A 19,573-nucleotide genomic window follows, 5' to 3' on the forward strand; every position below is an offset into this window, starting at 1 on the left:
TTGCTATTTATTCAGGAAGCGAGGTGATTGCTACTTTTTTTTTTTCAGAAGCATCCTGTGAAAAATGGCATAGAGGATTATTTCAGTTAGCTTATTCAAGTCTTCAAGACATTTTAAAAATACAGGAAAAATCTCCATATATCAATTTCAAGATGTATCTTCTCTTGTTCAGTTTGTAGGGTTTTTTTGGGGGGGAATTGTTCTTTTTACTTTTGAAAGGTTAAAAATGACTTAAAATATTGTCAGTTAAAAATTTATGTGGTATTTCAGCAGTTTGAAAAGTTGAGTTCTTTGAATCACTCTTAGGTGAAATCACATATGTGAGGAGTAACCGTTGATCTTACCACAAGATAGTTTTGGTCTGTCTGTGCAGGAAAGGTTTAAGATTGGTCTTCAGCAAAACCACTAAGGAAAAAAGAAGATATCAAAGATCTATGAATTGTTCTGTTAAATCCAGCTGTAAAAGACTGTGAATTTTAAGTTGCGATCTGAGGTTTCAAGGAATACAGCTTATTTTCTTTTTAAAGCTTTAGATGAAAGAATTGGGAATTATATGCAGCAATAACTTGAATGTTGTTCTCCTTGTCTGAAACCATATAATTCAGAGCTTAAAAGTACAATATTTTCATAGCTATGTATTTTCCAAAACTGTTAAATAGTTTTATTTTTCTCTAATTTTTGTTCACTTCAAATTATTTATTTTACCTTAAAAATCTTAAGTACTTTAATTTAGAGGGATTTTGAAAAATATAGCATTTCAAATTAATTACTTGAAAGCAAGCTGATTCCCTTTGAGAACACTCTTGTCATGTTGTTGCACTTCTTGTCCAGTAGATGTTGCTGTACAAGCATAAACCAGGAGATTTTCTAACTAAAATTCCACAGTATCTGCACTTAACCTGGTATTTGAAATAACTTTGTCAGTGTAATTTACTGTGTGCTCAGTAGATTCCACAGAAGGCTAGAACTACAAACCGGAAGACTACTAGTCAAAGCATGTTTTGTTTCAAGTGTAACTTTCATGCAAAGTGTACTCAGATTCTTCTGTTTTCAGAGGACTGACAGTGAAGATGTCACTTATTTTGCAGAGACTCTTTTACAAGTAATTGAATTATTTAAAGAGAATTTTCCACAAAATACTGTTCCTAAAACCAAACAAACCCCCCCTCAACCCTCTCCCTCACATCCTGCAATTCCAAATTACCCTCATTCCAAAAATTATCTCGTACTTGACATTGATGTCTTTCTCTAGTCAGCTTCCATGCTGAAAAAATAGAGGTTTTTTTATATAAACCTAATGCACAATTGGACTATACATTCTTTAGTTCTCTCTAGCACTGTGGTGACAAAATTTTGACCTCAAGAAGTTTGTATTTAGCTATTCTTATGCTTGTCTCTGACTTTGTCTTAAGTACACATTGTTCCTTAGAGTTAAACATTAGCTTTCTGACCTACAGTAAGTAGAGTTTATTGAGATATATGTAGTCTTTGCTTATTGAAATGCCATGGGTTAGTTTTTATAATTGCATCATAAACTCATCAGTTTTCACTTCTTCACTTCGAAACCCCCTTTTTCAGAATTATTTGAACAGTGGTTATAAGAGACTTACACTTTTCAATTTTCTCATTTTCACAAGACTGCTGAAAAATCTGGCCAAATGGAGAGATCAAAGAAAAACGCTAGGCAAAGACAAAATGATTTCAAGGTAAGTAGTTGGGCAGATGTGGCAGGGAGAGCCTTACTTTCTTTCAGTTGTCCTTCATAGCAAGGTACTTTAGTGTCACCACCTTGAAAATCAGATTTCTTTAATCATTTGTGTGCCTTTATGCCTCCTTCTCCTATACTCTCTACCATGTGTAATCACCTGTAAATCACGCGTTCATAGCTCTTATGTATAGCAAGTACATGTCTGCTTAAGCATATTGGTAGAGCTTTTTCCTTGATTTTTTTTTCTTTCCCATCTTCTGATGCAGAAAATGATTCAGGAAGTGATGCACTCTCTGGTAAAACTTATCCGTGGAGCCTTGCTTCCATTCAGCCTCAGAGAAGGAGAATTAAGACAGTATGGTGGCTGGGAGATGAAATCTGAACTTTCTGGCCAGTGGCTAACGCATGTCATCCAAACTGTAAGGTAAATGAATCAGTGGACCTACAAAAACATGCTATTCCTGGAATACGTGTGTTTTGAGACAAAACGTTTTGTTCATTGCGTTAAATACCCTGAGTTGTGAGAATGTTAACATTTTCAAAAATAGGATTGCAAAAAAATTTCTTATGGCAAATTTAGGATTCTGTGTACAAGTGTAATTACTGATGTCTCATGATCATACCAAGGTTGTGGCTTTGATCCGTGTATGGGCCATTCACTTAAGAGTTGGACTGAATGATCTTTGAGAGTCCATTCCAACTCAGAATAATCTGTGACATCTTCTATGATATAGCTTTATTACATAACAGTATATTCATTTTTTCCCCTTAGTGTCTGGTGAAAAAGTTGGAGTAAAATATTTGCCTGGCACAGCATAGACACTCAATGAACGAAACAGGATTTGATTCTTTAGGGTAGAAAGCAATTATTTGCTTCATTTGCTACATCTTCCCATCTTTGCAAAAATGGTTGAAAATATCATGCTTCTGACTACTGTATCATTCTTAGATCATAATTTACCATTACAGTTGTTTGATGGAAGGTGATATTCCTGCTTATAATGTCATTCTGCTTATCATTATATTTGTTTATAAAATTAGTAATATGCATCTCATTAATTAGAAATATCGCACTAATATGCAGAATTTGCTTCCATTTGTCTAAGGGGGCTACAAGAACTGTCATTATCTTTTGTAAACTTGAGTAATATCTGCATATGATACTGTGCTTTTTATGTAGAGTTTTCAAAGCAGGTAACAAGCAAAGCACAGATGAAGAAAGGGGTATAGCCACTTATAGATATACTTAGTGCAGATGGACCTAACAGTGATATATACTTGTTGTTAAGTCTGTTTAACACTTTCTCAAAGTCTGTTGTCACATTATCTGTACTGTACTCATTTAGAAAAAAAAATTCCATGTGAAATTTGTTATTCTGACTAAGTTTTATGGAAAGCTTCTGATTTAACAAGGAACTGACTTGATATTTGATGAAAAGATATAAAGGGCAGTGTTGCCCCTTTATGAGAAGCAATCCAGTTTCACTCAAATTATAAAATTCTAGAATTTAGCACTTGCACATCTGTAATATTGGCTTGGAAATGTAACCAACAGATTCTCTAAAGGTTAGTTGTGCTTTTGCCATCTGAGATAAGATCCATGCTGAGGTTATAGGGTATATGAAGGCTCTCTTTCAGAGAATCTCCTTTTGCTTTCCGGGCACTGCCCTGGTAATGAACAACTGAACTGAGAGCTGGGGAAATCCTCTTCTCCCTCCCACTCTTTTCCCCACCTCATGTTCTTACTGATGCCTGTGATGGCACTTTAGTAAAGTGAACTAGACTTTACTGCAAAGCAATCAAAAGTAGAGAAGAAAAGGGGGCAGTCTGGAGAAGAGAAATTAAATATACCATTATAGGGTGATGACCAGGTCAGAAGTTTATGCAAGTGTTGCAAGTACTTTTATTTTCAAGCCCCCATGCTTTGACAATCTGATAAATTCTTGTGGCTCGCACCAGTGATGAAGGTGGGCTGTTCCCAAGAAAAATCTACACAATGCATAAAACCTCTGTTTGTTGCAAAGTTATGTAATAGCTTGTCTTATTTTCATGGTTTGTAACTTAAAGTCATGATGAAGCACATAATAGAATTTTACTCTTTTATGTCATCTCACAAATGATTTACTGTTTTCTGCTTGTATTTAAGAATGATAAAACTCACAATGTTATATAACAAGGAGTTGTCATTATATCTGTGTTATCTTTATTTTTTTGGTCATATGCATGTATCACACAGCTTAAAGTGGGGTGGTAGCACAGTCTTTCTGTTGTACCCTATTCTGTCTTAACCCAGTATAAACAGGTTCCAGATCACATGGACTATGTGATCAAGTGAGCCATTGTTGGCAACACTTTTGCCTTACTATAAAAATATAAAAGGTATGTGTGTGTTAGGGTGAATTATATGAGGAAAAAGATGATCTTAGGCATATGACAGCTGTGTGCTCCTTAAGAAATGGAATCAACTCTAAAGTACAGGACTTCTGTTCAGTCTAAAGTAGCTTGAATTTCTCACAGATGGATCTTTACATTCTGTGTATCCTGGCTGGCTGAGATAGTACACATCGTTTTAATCTGCTAATTCAGTAGTTGTGCTGAGCGGAGAGCAGTCTGATTAATATTGGGGTTTTGATGGTTTATGCCCAACACCAGGAGTATGGAACTGGAGCCTACAGGTGGATGGTTGGAAATGTTCCACTTGCTTGCTTGTGCCTTCGTATTCCTCCTCTTTGGCAGTTTCTATTACCTGTGCTTTGCTCGGTGTTAGGAGTAGGGCAAACAACGTCTGCCTTTGAATTGCTCAAATATCCAGGAGTTGGATAAAAGTGCTTAACCTCACTTTGTGCCTCTGAGTCTTAGCACAACTTCAGCCTTTTATTAGAAAGCTGAAATGCTATTTCTTGCAAGCAGTTGCTATTTCTAAAAGGAAAAAACAGAAAATAATGTCTCCATTCTCACCTATAGTAGCAGATGATTTGTACCTGGTCAGAGTTGGAAGCAAAACAGTGAATGAATTCACTCTGCACATGATGTAATAGCTATATTTTGTCTCCTTAAATGTCTATACTCTTAGCGATCTGATGCATAGCCACAGCACCATTTATGACAGCTTAATCACTTCTACTTTTGCCATGCAGGTAAAAAATATCTCAAAAACCATGTTGTGGATCTTGTGTTTGATCTAGGCATTAACCTAAAAACAGCAAAAAAAAACTACTTCTGCTCCAAAAGGATTATTCTTGGGTCATAGGACAAGAGATGGATGCAGAAGGGCAAGCGGTGAAACAAGAAGAGAGTAGAAGTTGGCCTGTTGCTGTGATGACATTATTGTAATGCTAGAGAAAATTAAATCTTCATTTGCAGTTGTTTGAATTAAGTAAAAAATCGATCTTCTCAGAATGGTGTAATTAGTTTTCAAAGATACACTGAGGATGGAGCTATTATATTTACATACACAGAAAATCTCTAAAAAATTTAATGTAGTTATATCAGCTTTAAAAACCCTGCACATTTATACTTCTATTTTTATTTGCTTTCAGGCTTAGTTCTGAGAGTCTTACTGCACTCGAGATACCCAATGATATGCTTCAGATCATCCAAGATCTTATTTTGGACCTTCGTGTACGTTGCATTATAGTGACCTTACAACACACAGCAGAAGGTAATAGAAGGCTGCAAGTCTCTTTGCTTACTGTCATTCTTTTTTGTCTTTGATTAGGCCAAATCACATTCTGAAAAATAACCGTCTTTGTTACATATATTGTAGTGGCAGTGGACTCCTCTGAGTTCTGTAATATCTCACAAGAGTTACTCAAATATTTCATTTTTCTGCCATAAATAGAAGTCTTTTCCTCTCTTGGTCTGATGAATAGAGTAGGTTAGACTTGTTTCCTTTGGGTTGAGACAGTTCTACAGTGCAAGTGATTTATCTCATAATGCAGTTTTTCCATATTAGAAATATAATTTTTTTTTTTTCCAGTTTTTCTATAACGTGAAGAATTAAATGAGCAGTGACCCACTCTCAAGGACAAAAAAAACCCCAATCCACAGCCCTTTATGAAGTATTTTAGTTGTGTGTTTTCCAACGCTTTTTACTAACATTGTAGTCCCCAGGGCTTCCTGCTGTGTACACAATTTTACCGTAAATGTCTGGATAGTGAAGGCCAGTAACACATTGTCTAAATCTCATGTGACTCTATGCCATCAGAGACCATTCATCTTGCCATCTTGTATTCAACTCTGAAACTTAAATTTGGATTAAATAAATCTTTCAGAAATAAATGTCTCTCTTAAAATAAGGACAGATTGATCTACTGATTCACTTAGCGGGGTTTTGGTTGTTTTTTTTCCAAAAGACTAATCACTCTCAATGCTAAAAAATTTGGGGCTTTTTTAATCTTACAATTTAATCACTTTTTAATCTTTAACATATGATGATTTTTTAGGCTGACATGATGCAAAGAGTTTTACTCAAAGTTTAAATGTGCCAAGCATAGGTGGCTATATTAAGCAAATTTTTAAACTTGTGGTGACGAGAAATCATTAGGCCTCTGTAGTTTATTTGATATAGTACTGATATGAATTGTATTCTTGGCTCTTAATTGTCTTGTTAAACCCTATTTCACTATTAACATTATTTTTCTCTATTAATATTAAGCTAGCTAGCCAAACAAGTACATATGTTGTCTTACCTCCGTAAAACTCTGTTTGAAAAGTATTACCACTATTTCAGATTTCACTTAAACGATGAGAAAATCTGTTTTGCCTATTTTTTTCTTAGCACAATTGAGGTCAATTGTTTGTTTTTTCGTCATAGAGGGTGAAAAAGATTTTTTTTTTTAATTGTGACATGAGGATGGTCTTATTCCACTGTCTGTGATTCCTCAGATGTCCTACTGTTTCAAAGGAAGGAAGTATCTAGCTATGAACTGATTTGCTGACAGTTTTGAGCTTACCAAATCTCTGAGCTATCTATGTAGCACAGTCCAGAGAGCTCCAATATGTGATAAATGATGGAAAAAGTCTGCTGTCTTACTAGTTTTGCCTGCTTGTTGCATCATGGCAGTAGCCCAGCTCTTGGTTTGGATGCAGAGTTTCTGCTCTGTTATGTTCTGACTCCTGGCCACACACATTCTGTGTAGGAAAAAATCTTGTGGTAGTCTGTACCTTAGATTTTTATAAAAGCGCATTTACAAGTCTATATGTGAATGATTCTCTATTTGATCTGAACATCTTTATTCATACTTTTCTGTCTTGAATCAAAAGAAATGGATCTCTAAGTTGGCAGTGTGTTTTATTGGTTGGATAGCCATAACAGCAACCTTCCTTGACTGCAGCTTCCATCCACTATCAGTAAAGCTTATGTATTTGCTATAGCATCAAACAGGAGAAAAGATGCCTGCATGTATTATGACTCTCATTCTACACTGCTGCACTGCACACCTTGTCCATGGACCCTTTTTTTTGTTGTTCTTTGCCAACTAAAGCAAAATTTTAACTGCTAGATGTATTTAGATAATGGAGGCTTTTTTCTGCATGCAACCAGGTTAATTTGGCCCTTGGAAAAACTATTATTAGGGAATGAGTGAAAGAACAAGTAATGGGTATTTTCAGTGTTCTCATGGAGCTATGTAAATGTATCTCAGATGTAGCTATCTGTAATACATAAGTCAAAAAAGCTCCTCCTGGACTTGAATTTTGCCTCTCTAATATCTCCAAAACATGAGATGCATAAGGTGCTGATATCAAGGTTAATCTCATCTCTCTCTGCATGTTATAAGTTGGTAAAGGCATTCACATGTAGTTACAATTCAGATGTAGTTAAAATATTCAATAGAGCACTTCAGCCCACGCACAGGGTTTTCTTGTCTTAGGATAAACACCATGTATACATGCTGGCCCTGAGAGGCAGTCTGTATTCTTTCCCTCCCATATGTGATCGCTGCTCATAAAGGTCATGAAAGACAAATTATGTGAATGCCAGAGTAGACAGGGGATTTACATGAATGTATTTGACTGGAATTTGGTGAACAGTGAAATATGAGAAAGAAATTTGGGGGAGGTTATATTTGTATTAGCTAAGAAGAGAATGCAAAAGTGAACAGCCAAAGAAACATGTAAAGGCTGACCAGTACAATCTAAACCCTTACAAGAATATCAGTTGAATTAAGAGGTTTACCAAGTAGGAAAATGAACAGAGTAATTATTCTGCACAACTCCTTAATGCTTTTTATCCTTACTGAGCCTATACTTCATGAGATACAGAACTGCAGAGTATGACGCTATGACCAAGCTTCTTAAGTTAGCTGATTAAACCACCTAGATAGTGAAAATACCTTTCAGTGTGAATTAGTTATCCTCTTTTCTTGTATTTTAAGGAGAGATGGTAATTCACTGAAATTTTTGCTCATTTAAAAGGGAGTTTGATAATGTGCAGACAGTTCTGATGAGCAGTTTGTGTGGGGGAAAACTGTATGTCAAAGCCCAACAAACTGCACACAGTTCATCTTTGTTCTGTTTACAATGTATAATGCACATGTCCATATAACAGTTGTGTTTATAGCCCATGAGCTTTGGATTCACATCCCTACTTAGCTCCTGTTAGCTTTAGTAAGCCAATAGAAGTTGACACCTTCTGAGTAGTGGAAGAGTGCTATTTGCATACACCTTCATGTATTTTTTTAAGAAAGTCTTGTGTCATGGATCCTTGACCCTGAGTGGGGACCTTGTGCCTCTTTTATAGTTCTGAATATGAATTATATGCTGTCCTTTCTGTCTTTGCTGAAAGGCTAGGCAGTTGTTCTTTCATTTTTAATTAACAGTTGGAATATAATAGACTAGAGACTTGGGTTCTTAAATGCAGTATTTTATGTTATGATTAAAAATTTACAAAATAAAAACAAACTCAAAGCCTTCACAATATTGCTTTAATTTTAAGCTTTCCAGTAAACAATGTGCTGCATGTAACTCTTGCCATGTATCATAGATGTGTTTCTCTGTGTGGTGTCACCAGCATACCATGTATGAGTTCCATTCTGAGTCATTTGAGAGTGTTGAAAGCTTTGAAGCTTTTAGTGCTATTTGCTCGTATGCCTAGTCATTGCAGTCCCAATGTCTGTGGTTTATCTTTTCAAGTTCAAGGAGTTTTTAATAATAAAAATGAATACCTTCTCTCCCCACACCCCCATCCCCCCTTTCCCCTCTTACTCTGTCTTACAGATATAAAGAGATTAGCTGAAAAGGAAGACTGGGTTGTTGACAATGAAGGTTTGACATCGTTGGTGGGTATACTTGGTGTCTGGTAGGCACTTTGCTGGATTCTTTTTTTTATGTGTAACAAAACTGGTTTCTATATTGTCCAAAAATCAAGTAACTTTGGACTTTTTCTATATGTGTGCATACTGGTGTCTATAGTTTTATAAAAATATGAAAATATAACAAGATAATTTTTTAAAAATTGTATGAATGGTTACAATGTCTTTACAGCAATCTTAACAGGTGTCATCACAAACACAAATTTATTTGTTGCTCTTTTTTCCAAACTTTTTGTTTATACTTTTTATGTGTAGCAACTTTTTGTGTGAAGTAACTTTAAGTGATAATAGGTCTACTAGACAGCACTGTTTTTGAAGGTGCAAAACAAAAAAACCCCCATCATAAATAAAAGTTTTGCAAATTTGTGCTGTATATTAAGAGAAAAATATAAATAAGAATTTGACATCCAGATACCATACCATGGCTTTCTGCCTTAAATAGGGTTATTTAAATGTGTCAGTGTAATTACTGCTGACCTCTAGCATGCTTTTGCTGAGATAAACAATAATAACTTCCATTGTTAAACATCTTATTTTAGGGATGGTTTACTAAAGTAAAAAGTCATATTTGAGGTCACAAGTTCAGTTCACATCAAAATGCTTTATAACTTAGTAGGCACATTACCATGGAATTGGTCTGTAGCTAAATAAATAGGTCACTTATATGTTATAATGAGAAATTGAACTGAAAAGCAACTAATTTAGGAGATTGCCTACATGCAAACAAGCAATGACTTGAAACCAAATTCAGATAAATTAGTGAGATACTTTCTGGAAATAAACAGTAATGAGTAATGCCTAAAACACAGCAAGCACGTTGTAGGTGTGACTTAAAAACAATCTGCGAAAGCAGAAAAGGCCTGTGGGAGGGGGAGTTGCTTTGTGTATATTATCTAAGAGAATGCTCCACAGACTTTTTTAGTTCTTCTTATTTGCTTCTATAAATATGTGTTAGAAGTTGAGTAGGAGGGCAATAAGCAGTCACAATATACATATTGTAGGAAGGAGTGTTGTTGGGCAATTGTAGTACTATAACCAGGTTTACAGCTTCTGATCTCAATTTCAGTTGCCGCAGACTTGGGCAAGTCCCTTAAGTTTTCTGTTTTTCACTATATTCATCTGTAAAATAGAGGCAGGGGAAAGGGGCTTCCACAAAAGTGTTGTTTCCTTATGCTCGTGCTGTATCCTAACTTATCTTTATTAAGAAACTGCTTAAGTCTTTTTTGTGTTTAGAAATTGCCTATTAATTCCTTGTATACTGCACTGCCTAGATGCCTTTTGAGGTCTTGGCTGAGACATGCCAGATTTTAGTGGTGGAAGTTGACTGTGTTTTTTCGTGGAAAGGTTATTTGTCTACTAGAGTTCATTGTGGTAATATTATAGCAAAAACTAGCAAAAATTGAGCATTATGAAAAAGGGCCAGGCAGTCTCTTTAGGGACATCTTAGGCTGGAGAGTGAAATTGTGTTTTAAGTTTGCAGGAAATACGGGTTGATAACCACTTTAACATTTATATTCCAGGTAAAAGATACAGTGAAACACAGAACTAGCCTTTCTTAGCTTCATAATATCCAAAGTAGCAAGTATCTGAAAAACTTTCCTCTCCTGAGGTGTGATGTTTTATTGTGTGGAAGCAAAAACCCAAAAGCAGCACTTTACTGCTGGCCTTTTTCTTTTAAGGAATCGAAAAATAATAAATATAGATTTTCTTACTGGCTTTTTTCATGATTGTAATTTTACCATGCGGGCATCAGTTTCACAATCCACCTCCACCATTTACAGAAATAAAAGTTACTCCTAAGCCAGTTGGTGACATGCCATAAACTATCTACTGAATGAAAAGCAAGTTTATGTGGCTTATAAACTTTTTTGTTCACTTTTACCCAAATCCACTAGGATGATGTCTTTCTTTTCTGGAACAGTGTCTGCTTCATGTTGCCTTGCACAACAGCCTCATGCCTAATACCAGCAGCTTTAAAAAAATAAAGTGTGAGTTACCAGGGAAGAGAGAAAGACAAGGAAAAAATGACTAATGACTCTCCTGTGAACTTGTTTGCACTTTCAGAATGATATTGATATATGTATCAAGATACTTACACTTGAGGTTTGGAAACCTGAAGGTAAAAGAAGCCCCCCAAACCAGTGGGGGTTTTGTCTTTCATGTGAAAGCGATTTCAGTCCGATTTTCTTAGAAACCTTTTGCAGGAATAGAATGCAGAAATATCTGATATCCTAGGTGAAATTCTATTCCAACTTGGATCAATGAGGACAGGAGGAAGTGTGTCACAGGTATCTGTAATGCTGCCACAAACAGCTATGAAAATCTTTCATGACCCTTTTGTAAGAGGCTGTTTGGTGTAAAAGTCTCTCATTCGTATAAAAAAATGTACATTCATCTATGGTAATAATTCTGTAGATAACTTATGTACAAAAGTGCATTAGTACAAAAGGATCCTCTGGCAATATACAAATTGTGATCCTCCTCCCCCCCTTATTTGGGATAAGTTGGAAATAAAAAGCTTACTGTATACTTTGGAAGTTTTTATATATTTGTGGGGTATATACTTAAGATGCTTGTCTAAAGCTAACAACTCATTTGACTTTCAGCCATCCCAGTTTGAACAGTGCATTATTCATTCCTTGCAATCTCTTAAAACTGTGCTGGACTGCAAACCTGGAGAGGCCAGTGTAAGTTTTGATTTATGCTTTTATTTTGTTCTTGTTCTGAAACCAATTAATTTACGTAAAAAGAACTTTCAGAGAGTGATTCAGGGGTAAAACTTTCCTCTTTATTTTTTTTCCATGTGCACCCTCTTCACTTCTGCCAGATTTTAGAATTCTGCTTGTGCTTCCTTAGTTAGAGCTAATTGGTGCGCAGGGCAGGTTGAACCTGTATTTAAATCTTTAAAGTTGTTCTTTTGAAAAATAAATGCTACTCATGTAAGTTTCAGATAGCAGTAGATGTTACTTTACATCTGAAAAAAAAAAGGAAGGGAGAGGCCATTCCTAGGAGTTACTCTTCACTCAGTGTTGCATCCAAACTATTTGCAGAACTTGAACTCAGCTTTCTGTCCCCATCCACTCAGTACTTTGAGGCCCTGGTTTATTGTGATACTGATGTTTTCTTTCAGGTTTCAGCATTCTAGGGGAGTTTAACACTTTTCCAAACTCCCTTGGGCCCCTCTGTATAGATATGGTTTCTCTCTCCTCCATTATTTTAATCTTTATGGCTAGCTTGTCTAATTTCTTAATGAAGATTTTTCAGAAGGATCTGCAGTGAATTCACTTGCGTGATGAATCCTTCTTTATTCGGATGCAAAGATCTTTGAATATCCTGGGAGTTTTTGCTCCATCCTGGAGCTTTTTGCTCCGTTAGCCAACAATGATACGTATCACATGTACTAGGACTTCCTTCCTTTTGGTGTGTTATCTCCTCATGCTTATCAAACTATTTATTGGGACTTGTATTTTCTCTCCCATTTTTAGGATGGGAAAACACTGTGTCCCAGCAGCCATTCCTCTAATTGTGTCATCTCTTTAGGGATGGATTACTCAGGCCTTCCTTGAGAATAAGGAAGCTGTTCTACTGAAATAATATGCTTGCATCCTCAGGTTTTCCAGCAGCAGAAGACACAGGAGGATGTGTGCCAGCTAAGCATTGGGATCATGCAGGTAACTGGAGCGCTTTGAAGTATGAAATAGTGAACACAAGTCACCATCCAAAATGTGTACTTTGTACCTTACCTACCTCCCAGAAGCTAGCTTGAGTTGATGACTGTATTATTCCTCTGGTACACTCTGGGATACTGAGAAATATTGACTTTAAAAGTATGTAGAGCTTACTAGCTAAATCTGATGAAGCCAAATCCTCAGAGGATAAGAGACATATTCAAGTATTTTGCTGATTGTGATTGTTCAAGATTTTACTGGCAATTGACACTTACTGAGCTGATGCCATCTAACATCTATATACTGCAGTAAAAAGAACAATGCCGATTTTCATCAGCTGAAGATGTAGCTTTTAATTTTTCTATCAGAGACCAATATTCTTTGTAACAAAATCCGATTTTTTTTAAAGCTATTTAAATGGCATTCTTTGGATTTTTATAGTCTCCTCAAATAAGAAATCCTAAGCCAAAGCAAAGAATGAATTTTAGTGAGGCTTCTGCAATTTTTCCTTGGGATCCAGTGTTCAGATTGAACACGACAACTATTACCAGTGCTTCCTTTGCAAATCAGCAGATTATCACTGTATCATTTTAGACATGCACGATGAAAATGACTTATCAGTATTAAAAATTACCGTGTTTTACTACAAGTAAACTATGATACCTACAAAGTAGAAAATATGCATTCAAAAGTTATAACTGAAATTTTACTGTGTTTATGTAAGGTTTAAGACAAAGAAAGGTGATGATGATTGTTCTGCTTCTATTGCCTGTAGTAAAAATGAATTTAAGATTTATTTTTTTTTTTCAGTTTTGGCAGAAAATGTAGATCTTCCTTTATTGTTTCCTAGGTCTTTATAGACTGTTTGGAACAACTGAGCACCAAACCTGATGGCGACATAGATACATCACAGTAAGTAAAAAGAAATAAGATTTAGGTGTAGTATTCTAAAATTGTGGGTGCAAGTCTTACATTTCAGTGGGGCTGTGGCTTTATCCCTTCTCTAGTTCATATTTCTTGTGAACACTTTTGCCTCTGAATAGTAATGCTTTGAAATAAGAGCATATACTTTTTATGCCAAACAGTTGGGTGACATCATGTAATAAATATTGTAGAAGAAAATTAATATGATATTACCTATACAATGTTATTCAGTGACACACAAAACAAGTCAGAGTAGCCTGAGTTTCCAAGAGCTAAAAGCTTTCATTTGTGAAAAGCCAGAGACTTGGCAAATATTGCAATATGCATTAGGAAATGGCAAATTAACTCTGTTTTTAATGCAATTTATTTTTTCTTCCTATATGAATGATTGTTGGATGGATAGGTGTAAAAACAAAACAGAATCTGTGGCAAAACAGAAATTATAGAAAGAAAAGTAAAATGCTTTAAGAAGGAAACGTCTGTAGCTAGAATAGCACTGTCAGTCCACCAAGCTCCTGCAAGGCTTTGTGGGCATCTTGGAAAAACTGTACAACATGGGCTGCTTTGTTGTCTGTGTGAGGGGCTTTGAAACAAGATTCCATGTATCAAATAGTCAAAAGCACTTACTACTCACTTTTTAAACATTATTCCTAGTCTTTCAGTTGATGTTTCATCTCCAGATTTGTTTGGAAGCATTCATGAAGACTCAAGTCTTTCTTCAGTAAGTTTGGCTTCTGTTTCTAAAAGCTGATGTGAAAATATTTTTCAAAGTTACAGGAATGTGGTTCTTTTTTATCATTGCAATATCGTAAGAATTGTTTATATTGTTTTCCTTTTTTATAGAGAACAATTTTGTGTTCTAGAGGTGTTTCCTAGATACATAAGCATGAGATAATATAAGGATATAGGGCTTAAATATAAGGCTTTTATTAAAAGCACTGCTTTTTGTGGTATCTTAGTATACTGTCTTAAGGTAACTAATGAAGATGATTTCTGAAAGCAGGTCCTCCTCAGAAACTAAAATGGCATCACAGAAATCAGTGAAAAAAGCACTGGTGTTATGTCAGCTGAAGATCTGACATTTGATTTTTTTACCTTGTTTTAAATTAGAACCAGTCTGATTATTAGTTACTTTTTAAAACCCATTAAGATACAGAAAATCAGTAATGTAGTTTTCCCCAGAAAATTTACTTGAAGTATTGATTATTTGTTTGACTTGTTTGGTTTTGGTTTTTTAGGAAATCGGAAAAAAGGTTTTTTATATTCTTGACACTTTGGTCAATGTACTTTCAGCAGCTTATAAAAAAAACATAGTTTTTTACCTGCAAATAGTACTACCTTACCTGCAAAAACTACTGCTTGAGGTAATGAGAACCTCTTGTGAAGTTAATATTCCTTAGTACAGGTTTTAAATGTTGTCAGAAGCCCAGCTTTGCCTCATTTACAAGAGCAGTAAGCATTTCTGCTGCAATAAAAGAATCACAGATTGCCAAATTGGGGCAAGTTTCTGTATTGCAGATGTTAATAATTATTACAAATTAGAATATCTAGAAATTATTAAAAATTTTTAGATATTCTTTATATCATTATTAACTTTGTCAACAATTAACGTAAAAATCTAACTTTTTGGGACTGGAACTTTCTGCCATATGTCATAGGTATGAACATTTAAATAAAAAAGAAGAAATCAACAATTTCAGACAATGTTTGGCTTCCATTGTATCATTATTTTTTTTTATAGAAATCACAGAACATTTTGTTTTTCTGGAATAAAAACAGAGAAAGTGAATGATCAGAGTAAGATTGGTCACTGTATTTTTTAAATTCTCATTTTTTTAACAATCTATATACTAACCGATTATAACTTAAAGTAGTGGGCAACTGCACATCTCAAAACTAGTCATCATATTACCAAAATACAGAACTGTCAGGAGTCCTGGGTCTGAAAACAAATACCATTTTTAATCATATCAGTGCTGTTATTATGACTTCATTGTCAAATAATTTTGTTTTCAAAATATTTTCTTGGTTGACTTTTAACTTCCATCTGAGGTAGAAAAATGTTTTGCCAATGGAAGAAGGAGAAGGGAAGAGGGAATACCCAATCTATTTAAATAGTGGTTCTGTCTTGTTTAGTTCTTTGGAAACTACACCTTGTTACATCAAGGTCAGGGAAAGGCAACTGTGGTACCTCAACTCCAGAATGTATTTGTTTCCCTCATAATCAAAAAAAAATCATTGAAGAACAGAGAGAAGTTATAACCACGTAGAATTTTTTCAAAGGACTGAAATTGTATTTTATTTGTCTGAACCTTCTAGTATTTTAGAGTGGGTGTGCATTCGTTCAGTACCTGTTTTACTTCCCCTGCTTTAGCCAGCTTTGTGTAAAAGTGAAGATGATAGTCAGTTGATTTTAGGATGGTCATAATTGTTACCATATTTCTTGAAACATAGTAAAATCCAGAAACAGCTTCCTGGAAGGCTGTCCAAACCCAATTTTCGTTAAGTCTTAACTGCGATTCTCTATTAGTCACAACTATTCCAAAGAATGCTCCGGATCCTGTAAGAAAAAGCATGAATGTTCAGTCATCATACCTGATACTCACTCAGTTCTCAGTGGTTTATTGACAAAAGTATTTGTAAACGCCACCTTATTTATGAGCATATTTATCATACACAGAGAGCCAATAAAATACTCTCTATATGTTTACAGTATTGCTTATACTGATATTTCTTTTTTCTAATTATTATACTTTTTCTTCTCTTAAAACAAATTTTTAGGAACAGAGGCTTTTAATTGCACTCAGTAACTGCCGTTACCTGGAACGTCATACCTTCCTAAATATAGCTGAACATTTTGAGAAACATGGCTTTCAAGGTGTTGATAAAATAACTCAAGTAAGTGAGAACACTGGAATAATCACCAGATTTCTGTTTGGTTTACTTTCTGTGCAAAGTAGATGCAAGTATCAAATAGCCAAAAGGACTCTTAGGTGAGCCTTCCACAAATGAGGAGGACTCCAAGCATCAGTGGGACACAACAACAAGCGTATGGCTGTATGTGTTCATACAAGGCTTAAATAGCTGGTATAGAAAATGTGACCTCTTCCTCAGGACTTGTGTGTTCAATGGCAAAGCTTATCAGATTTCTTAGTAGAGCTGTTTAATGTCACTGTGTTCTCTCAATGCAGAGAGTAAAAGATTGTTATCTCAGAAATACTCTTGATAAATTATTTCATCTGGCAGTATGCGTTACTGATAGCTGTTGTTCATAAACTAGTTCATGGGTTTTTTGTTGTGTTGGGGGGGGGTTGTTGTTTTTTCTTTTTCAAAGAACGAAAATGTCAAAGTGGGTGGCAGTAGCTGTCTCATTTTCCTGCCTTTTTGTAAAGATTAATCATTTCTTATGAGAAATGTTGTGACTTAATCCTTAGGACCATAAAGCTAGTTTATTTCCAGAAATATTAGTTGATGGGAAGTAAAATGTTATCTTTTCCAGTACAGAGTACAATATTTCACTCAAACTGATTGTTCTACTATGTAGTACGTCCTTAGTCCCATAATGCCTGAATGTTGTTTGAATTTCTATGGCTGAAGTAATTTTGAATAGCATTTAAATGGGATTGCTAAGATTTGTATGTTTAGTACAATATAGAAAATTACTCTGGATATTGCCATTTTTTGCTACTGGGAGTTGAGCTAAGTACAGTTAGTGTTGTCTTTATAAGCAACTAAGACATCTGTCATGTATGTATTCAACACCCTGCCTTGTACAGCCACATCAGAGTAATGCCACTAAAAGTTTGGTAGGTTTATAAACTACCAAATTCGAATGTTAAAGTGGCAAATTGATTTCAAGTCTGCGTTAACCCTTTGAAAGCACTGACTAGTGCAATACTGCATATATGGGACACATCAATTGGTAATGCTAGCTGGGAGGATTTGGATAATTAGATAGTCATCTTAAGAGGGAAATTTTTGAGCCCTTCATTAATTTTAAAAGGATAGAAACTCACAGATGTTTAGAGGAGTGGGTTGATTGTTTCGGTTTTTTGTTCTGTCACCTAAACTTCTGTACGTTTTTAAATTTATTTAAATGTTAGATAAAAAGAAATGTAATAAAAAATTGCCAATTTTTTTTTAAACAGAACTAGTTTTTATCTGAGGAGACTGAAATAAAACTATTCTCTCAGCTTTATAAATTGAATTTTAAAGTGAATTTTCTAGTGTGTTTTGGTATAAGACTATCTGTTCTTTGGTTGGGCATTTTTTAAAGTTGCCTTTGTTAGTAGGGAAATCATTACTATCTAATATTCTGAAAATACAGAAATTATAAAATGGTAGCTAAGAACATTTCCTTACATTCTGCATGGTTATTTCCATTTTTTATTTAGTGTTCCAAACACAAAATTATATAAAACAACCAAACTTTACACTGTGCTTTAGCACGTGCTATCGTGGCACATACTTATGGTATTCACCTGTAATTATATTTTATTTCTACATAACTCTTGTAAGTACTTTTCTGTGGGGATTCTTTAACTCAACTTTTTATCATCAGTTTAGTCAATTAGAAAGGAATGTTAAGGTGTTGATATTCCTCTTTTCTTTCTTGTCTGAATTCCCAGTCTGATCTAGAGATGTACCTTCTTCCTTGTGTTTAAACCCCTTCACTTCTGGAAATTATAATTTATATGTATTTTATTTGTGTGTGCTTTTTCCACTAATTGTTGAGGAAAAAGAAAACTAGTTTAAAATCTTTACTTTGATATTGCTTAAGCTCTTCTTATAAAGGTAAATACATTTAAGTCGAAGTCACACATGATATTTTCATCTTAATTTTCATTTTCATTTCATTTTATTTTCATTTAACATCCATTTAACATCCATGGAATTGCTGTAGAAGCTATAATTACAGGGGGTACCTATGTTTAATATGAAGTCTTGTATAATATTTGAAGTTGTTCAGTTACAAGGAACAAGCTATGCATATCCCTTTAGCTTTCAGTGTGGCTAAGTTGTGTGAATCACTAAAAAAAAGCACGGAGAGCTGTTAAAGAGAAAAATTCTGCAAATGTTGGTGAGCTGCAGCTTATGCTTCTGCTCCAGAGATGCATTCAAGTAGAGAGGGAAAGTCAGTATGTTCAGTTTTAGAAGGCAGAGGCTCCTAAATAAATCATGTATTTTTTGAATACAGAGTGGATAGTGAGAAATTGTAAAATTACAATTGATAGATATAAAGTATCGTACAAAAGTCTTCATGTGTCATGATAGAGATTATTATGGGCATATTTTAAAGCACAGACAAAATTCAGTTGTTTACTTTGCAAGATAAAGACCTCCTGACATGCAGGGGGAAGAAATCATGCCAGTAGAGAATTAGCAAATGATCTGCCTGCTTCCTTAGACTTTTCACAAAAATGTCTGTTGCTGAGTACAATCCGAAAAAAAAATTAATCTAGGTAGGATGGACAGATAATATAGAAGTTCTTAGGCTTTTATATATGTAATTATGAATTGAAATGTCAGTAATTGCTACTTTTTACTGAAAATTAAAGAAGCCATGAGGAAATTTTTTGGACATGTGATTTAATTCTTGTAGTTAATGACTATTTATTATGTTCTTTCTCTTTCTTTTTTATCTTTTTTTTTTCATTTTTAGGTTAGTATGGAGTCCTTGAAAGAGCTGGATCAAAGACTGTTTGAAATGTACATTGAATTCAAGGCAGATCCAATAGTAGGGTCATTAGAACCTGGCATTTATGCAGGATATTTTGATTGGAAAGATTGTCTTGTTCCAACAGGTAAATATCTGCTTATTAAACTATGAAATTATTTTAACAGTGATTGATAGGAGCTAAAATATACTATACAATTAAAAACTTTTTTCTAAATCTATGTTTTTAACTTTTGACAAGTTTTCATTATAAGTTCTTTCTCACAGACTTTACTTAATTCTT

At 34.7% G+C, this 19,573-nt stretch overlaps 1 protein-coding gene across 2 annotated transcripts in view; it reads left to right on the plus strand.

Moving 5' to 3' along the window:
• The window catches only part of EXOC2 (exocyst complex component 2), a 125,119-nt gene that overhangs the window by 68,398 nt on the left and 37,148 nt on the right, over nt 1–19,573 (plus strand). For both annotated transcript variants that reach the window (XM_008927525.4, XM_018076880.3), the window contains exons 14-23: nt 1,638–1,706; nt 1,975–2,132; nt 5,248–5,369; nt 8,927–8,988; nt 11,628–11,708; nt 12,633–12,692; nt 13,540–13,601; nt 14,268–14,334; nt 16,395–16,511; nt 19,276–19,417. In XM_008927525.4, coding sequence (XP_008925773.1) covers nt 1,638–1,706; nt 1,975–2,132; nt 5,248–5,369; nt 8,927–8,988; nt 11,628–11,708; nt 12,633–12,692; nt 13,540–13,601; nt 14,268–14,334; nt 16,395–16,511; nt 19,276–19,417 — 940 coding nt within the window. The remainder of the gene's footprint in view (nt 1–1,637; nt 1,707–1,974; nt 2,133–5,247; nt 5,370–8,926; nt 8,989–11,627; nt 11,709–12,632; nt 12,693–13,539; nt 13,602–14,267; nt 14,335–16,394; nt 16,512–19,275; nt 19,418–19,573) is intronic.

This window comes from Manacus vitellinus, unplaced genomic scaffold, assembly GCF_001715985.3.
Source record: "Manacus vitellinus isolate BGI_N305 unplaced genomic scaffold, ASM171598v3 scaffold_33_pilon, whole genome shotgun sequence".
Taxonomy (NCBI): domain Eukaryota; kingdom Metazoa; phylum Chordata; class Aves; order Passeriformes; family Pipridae; genus Manacus; species Manacus vitellinus.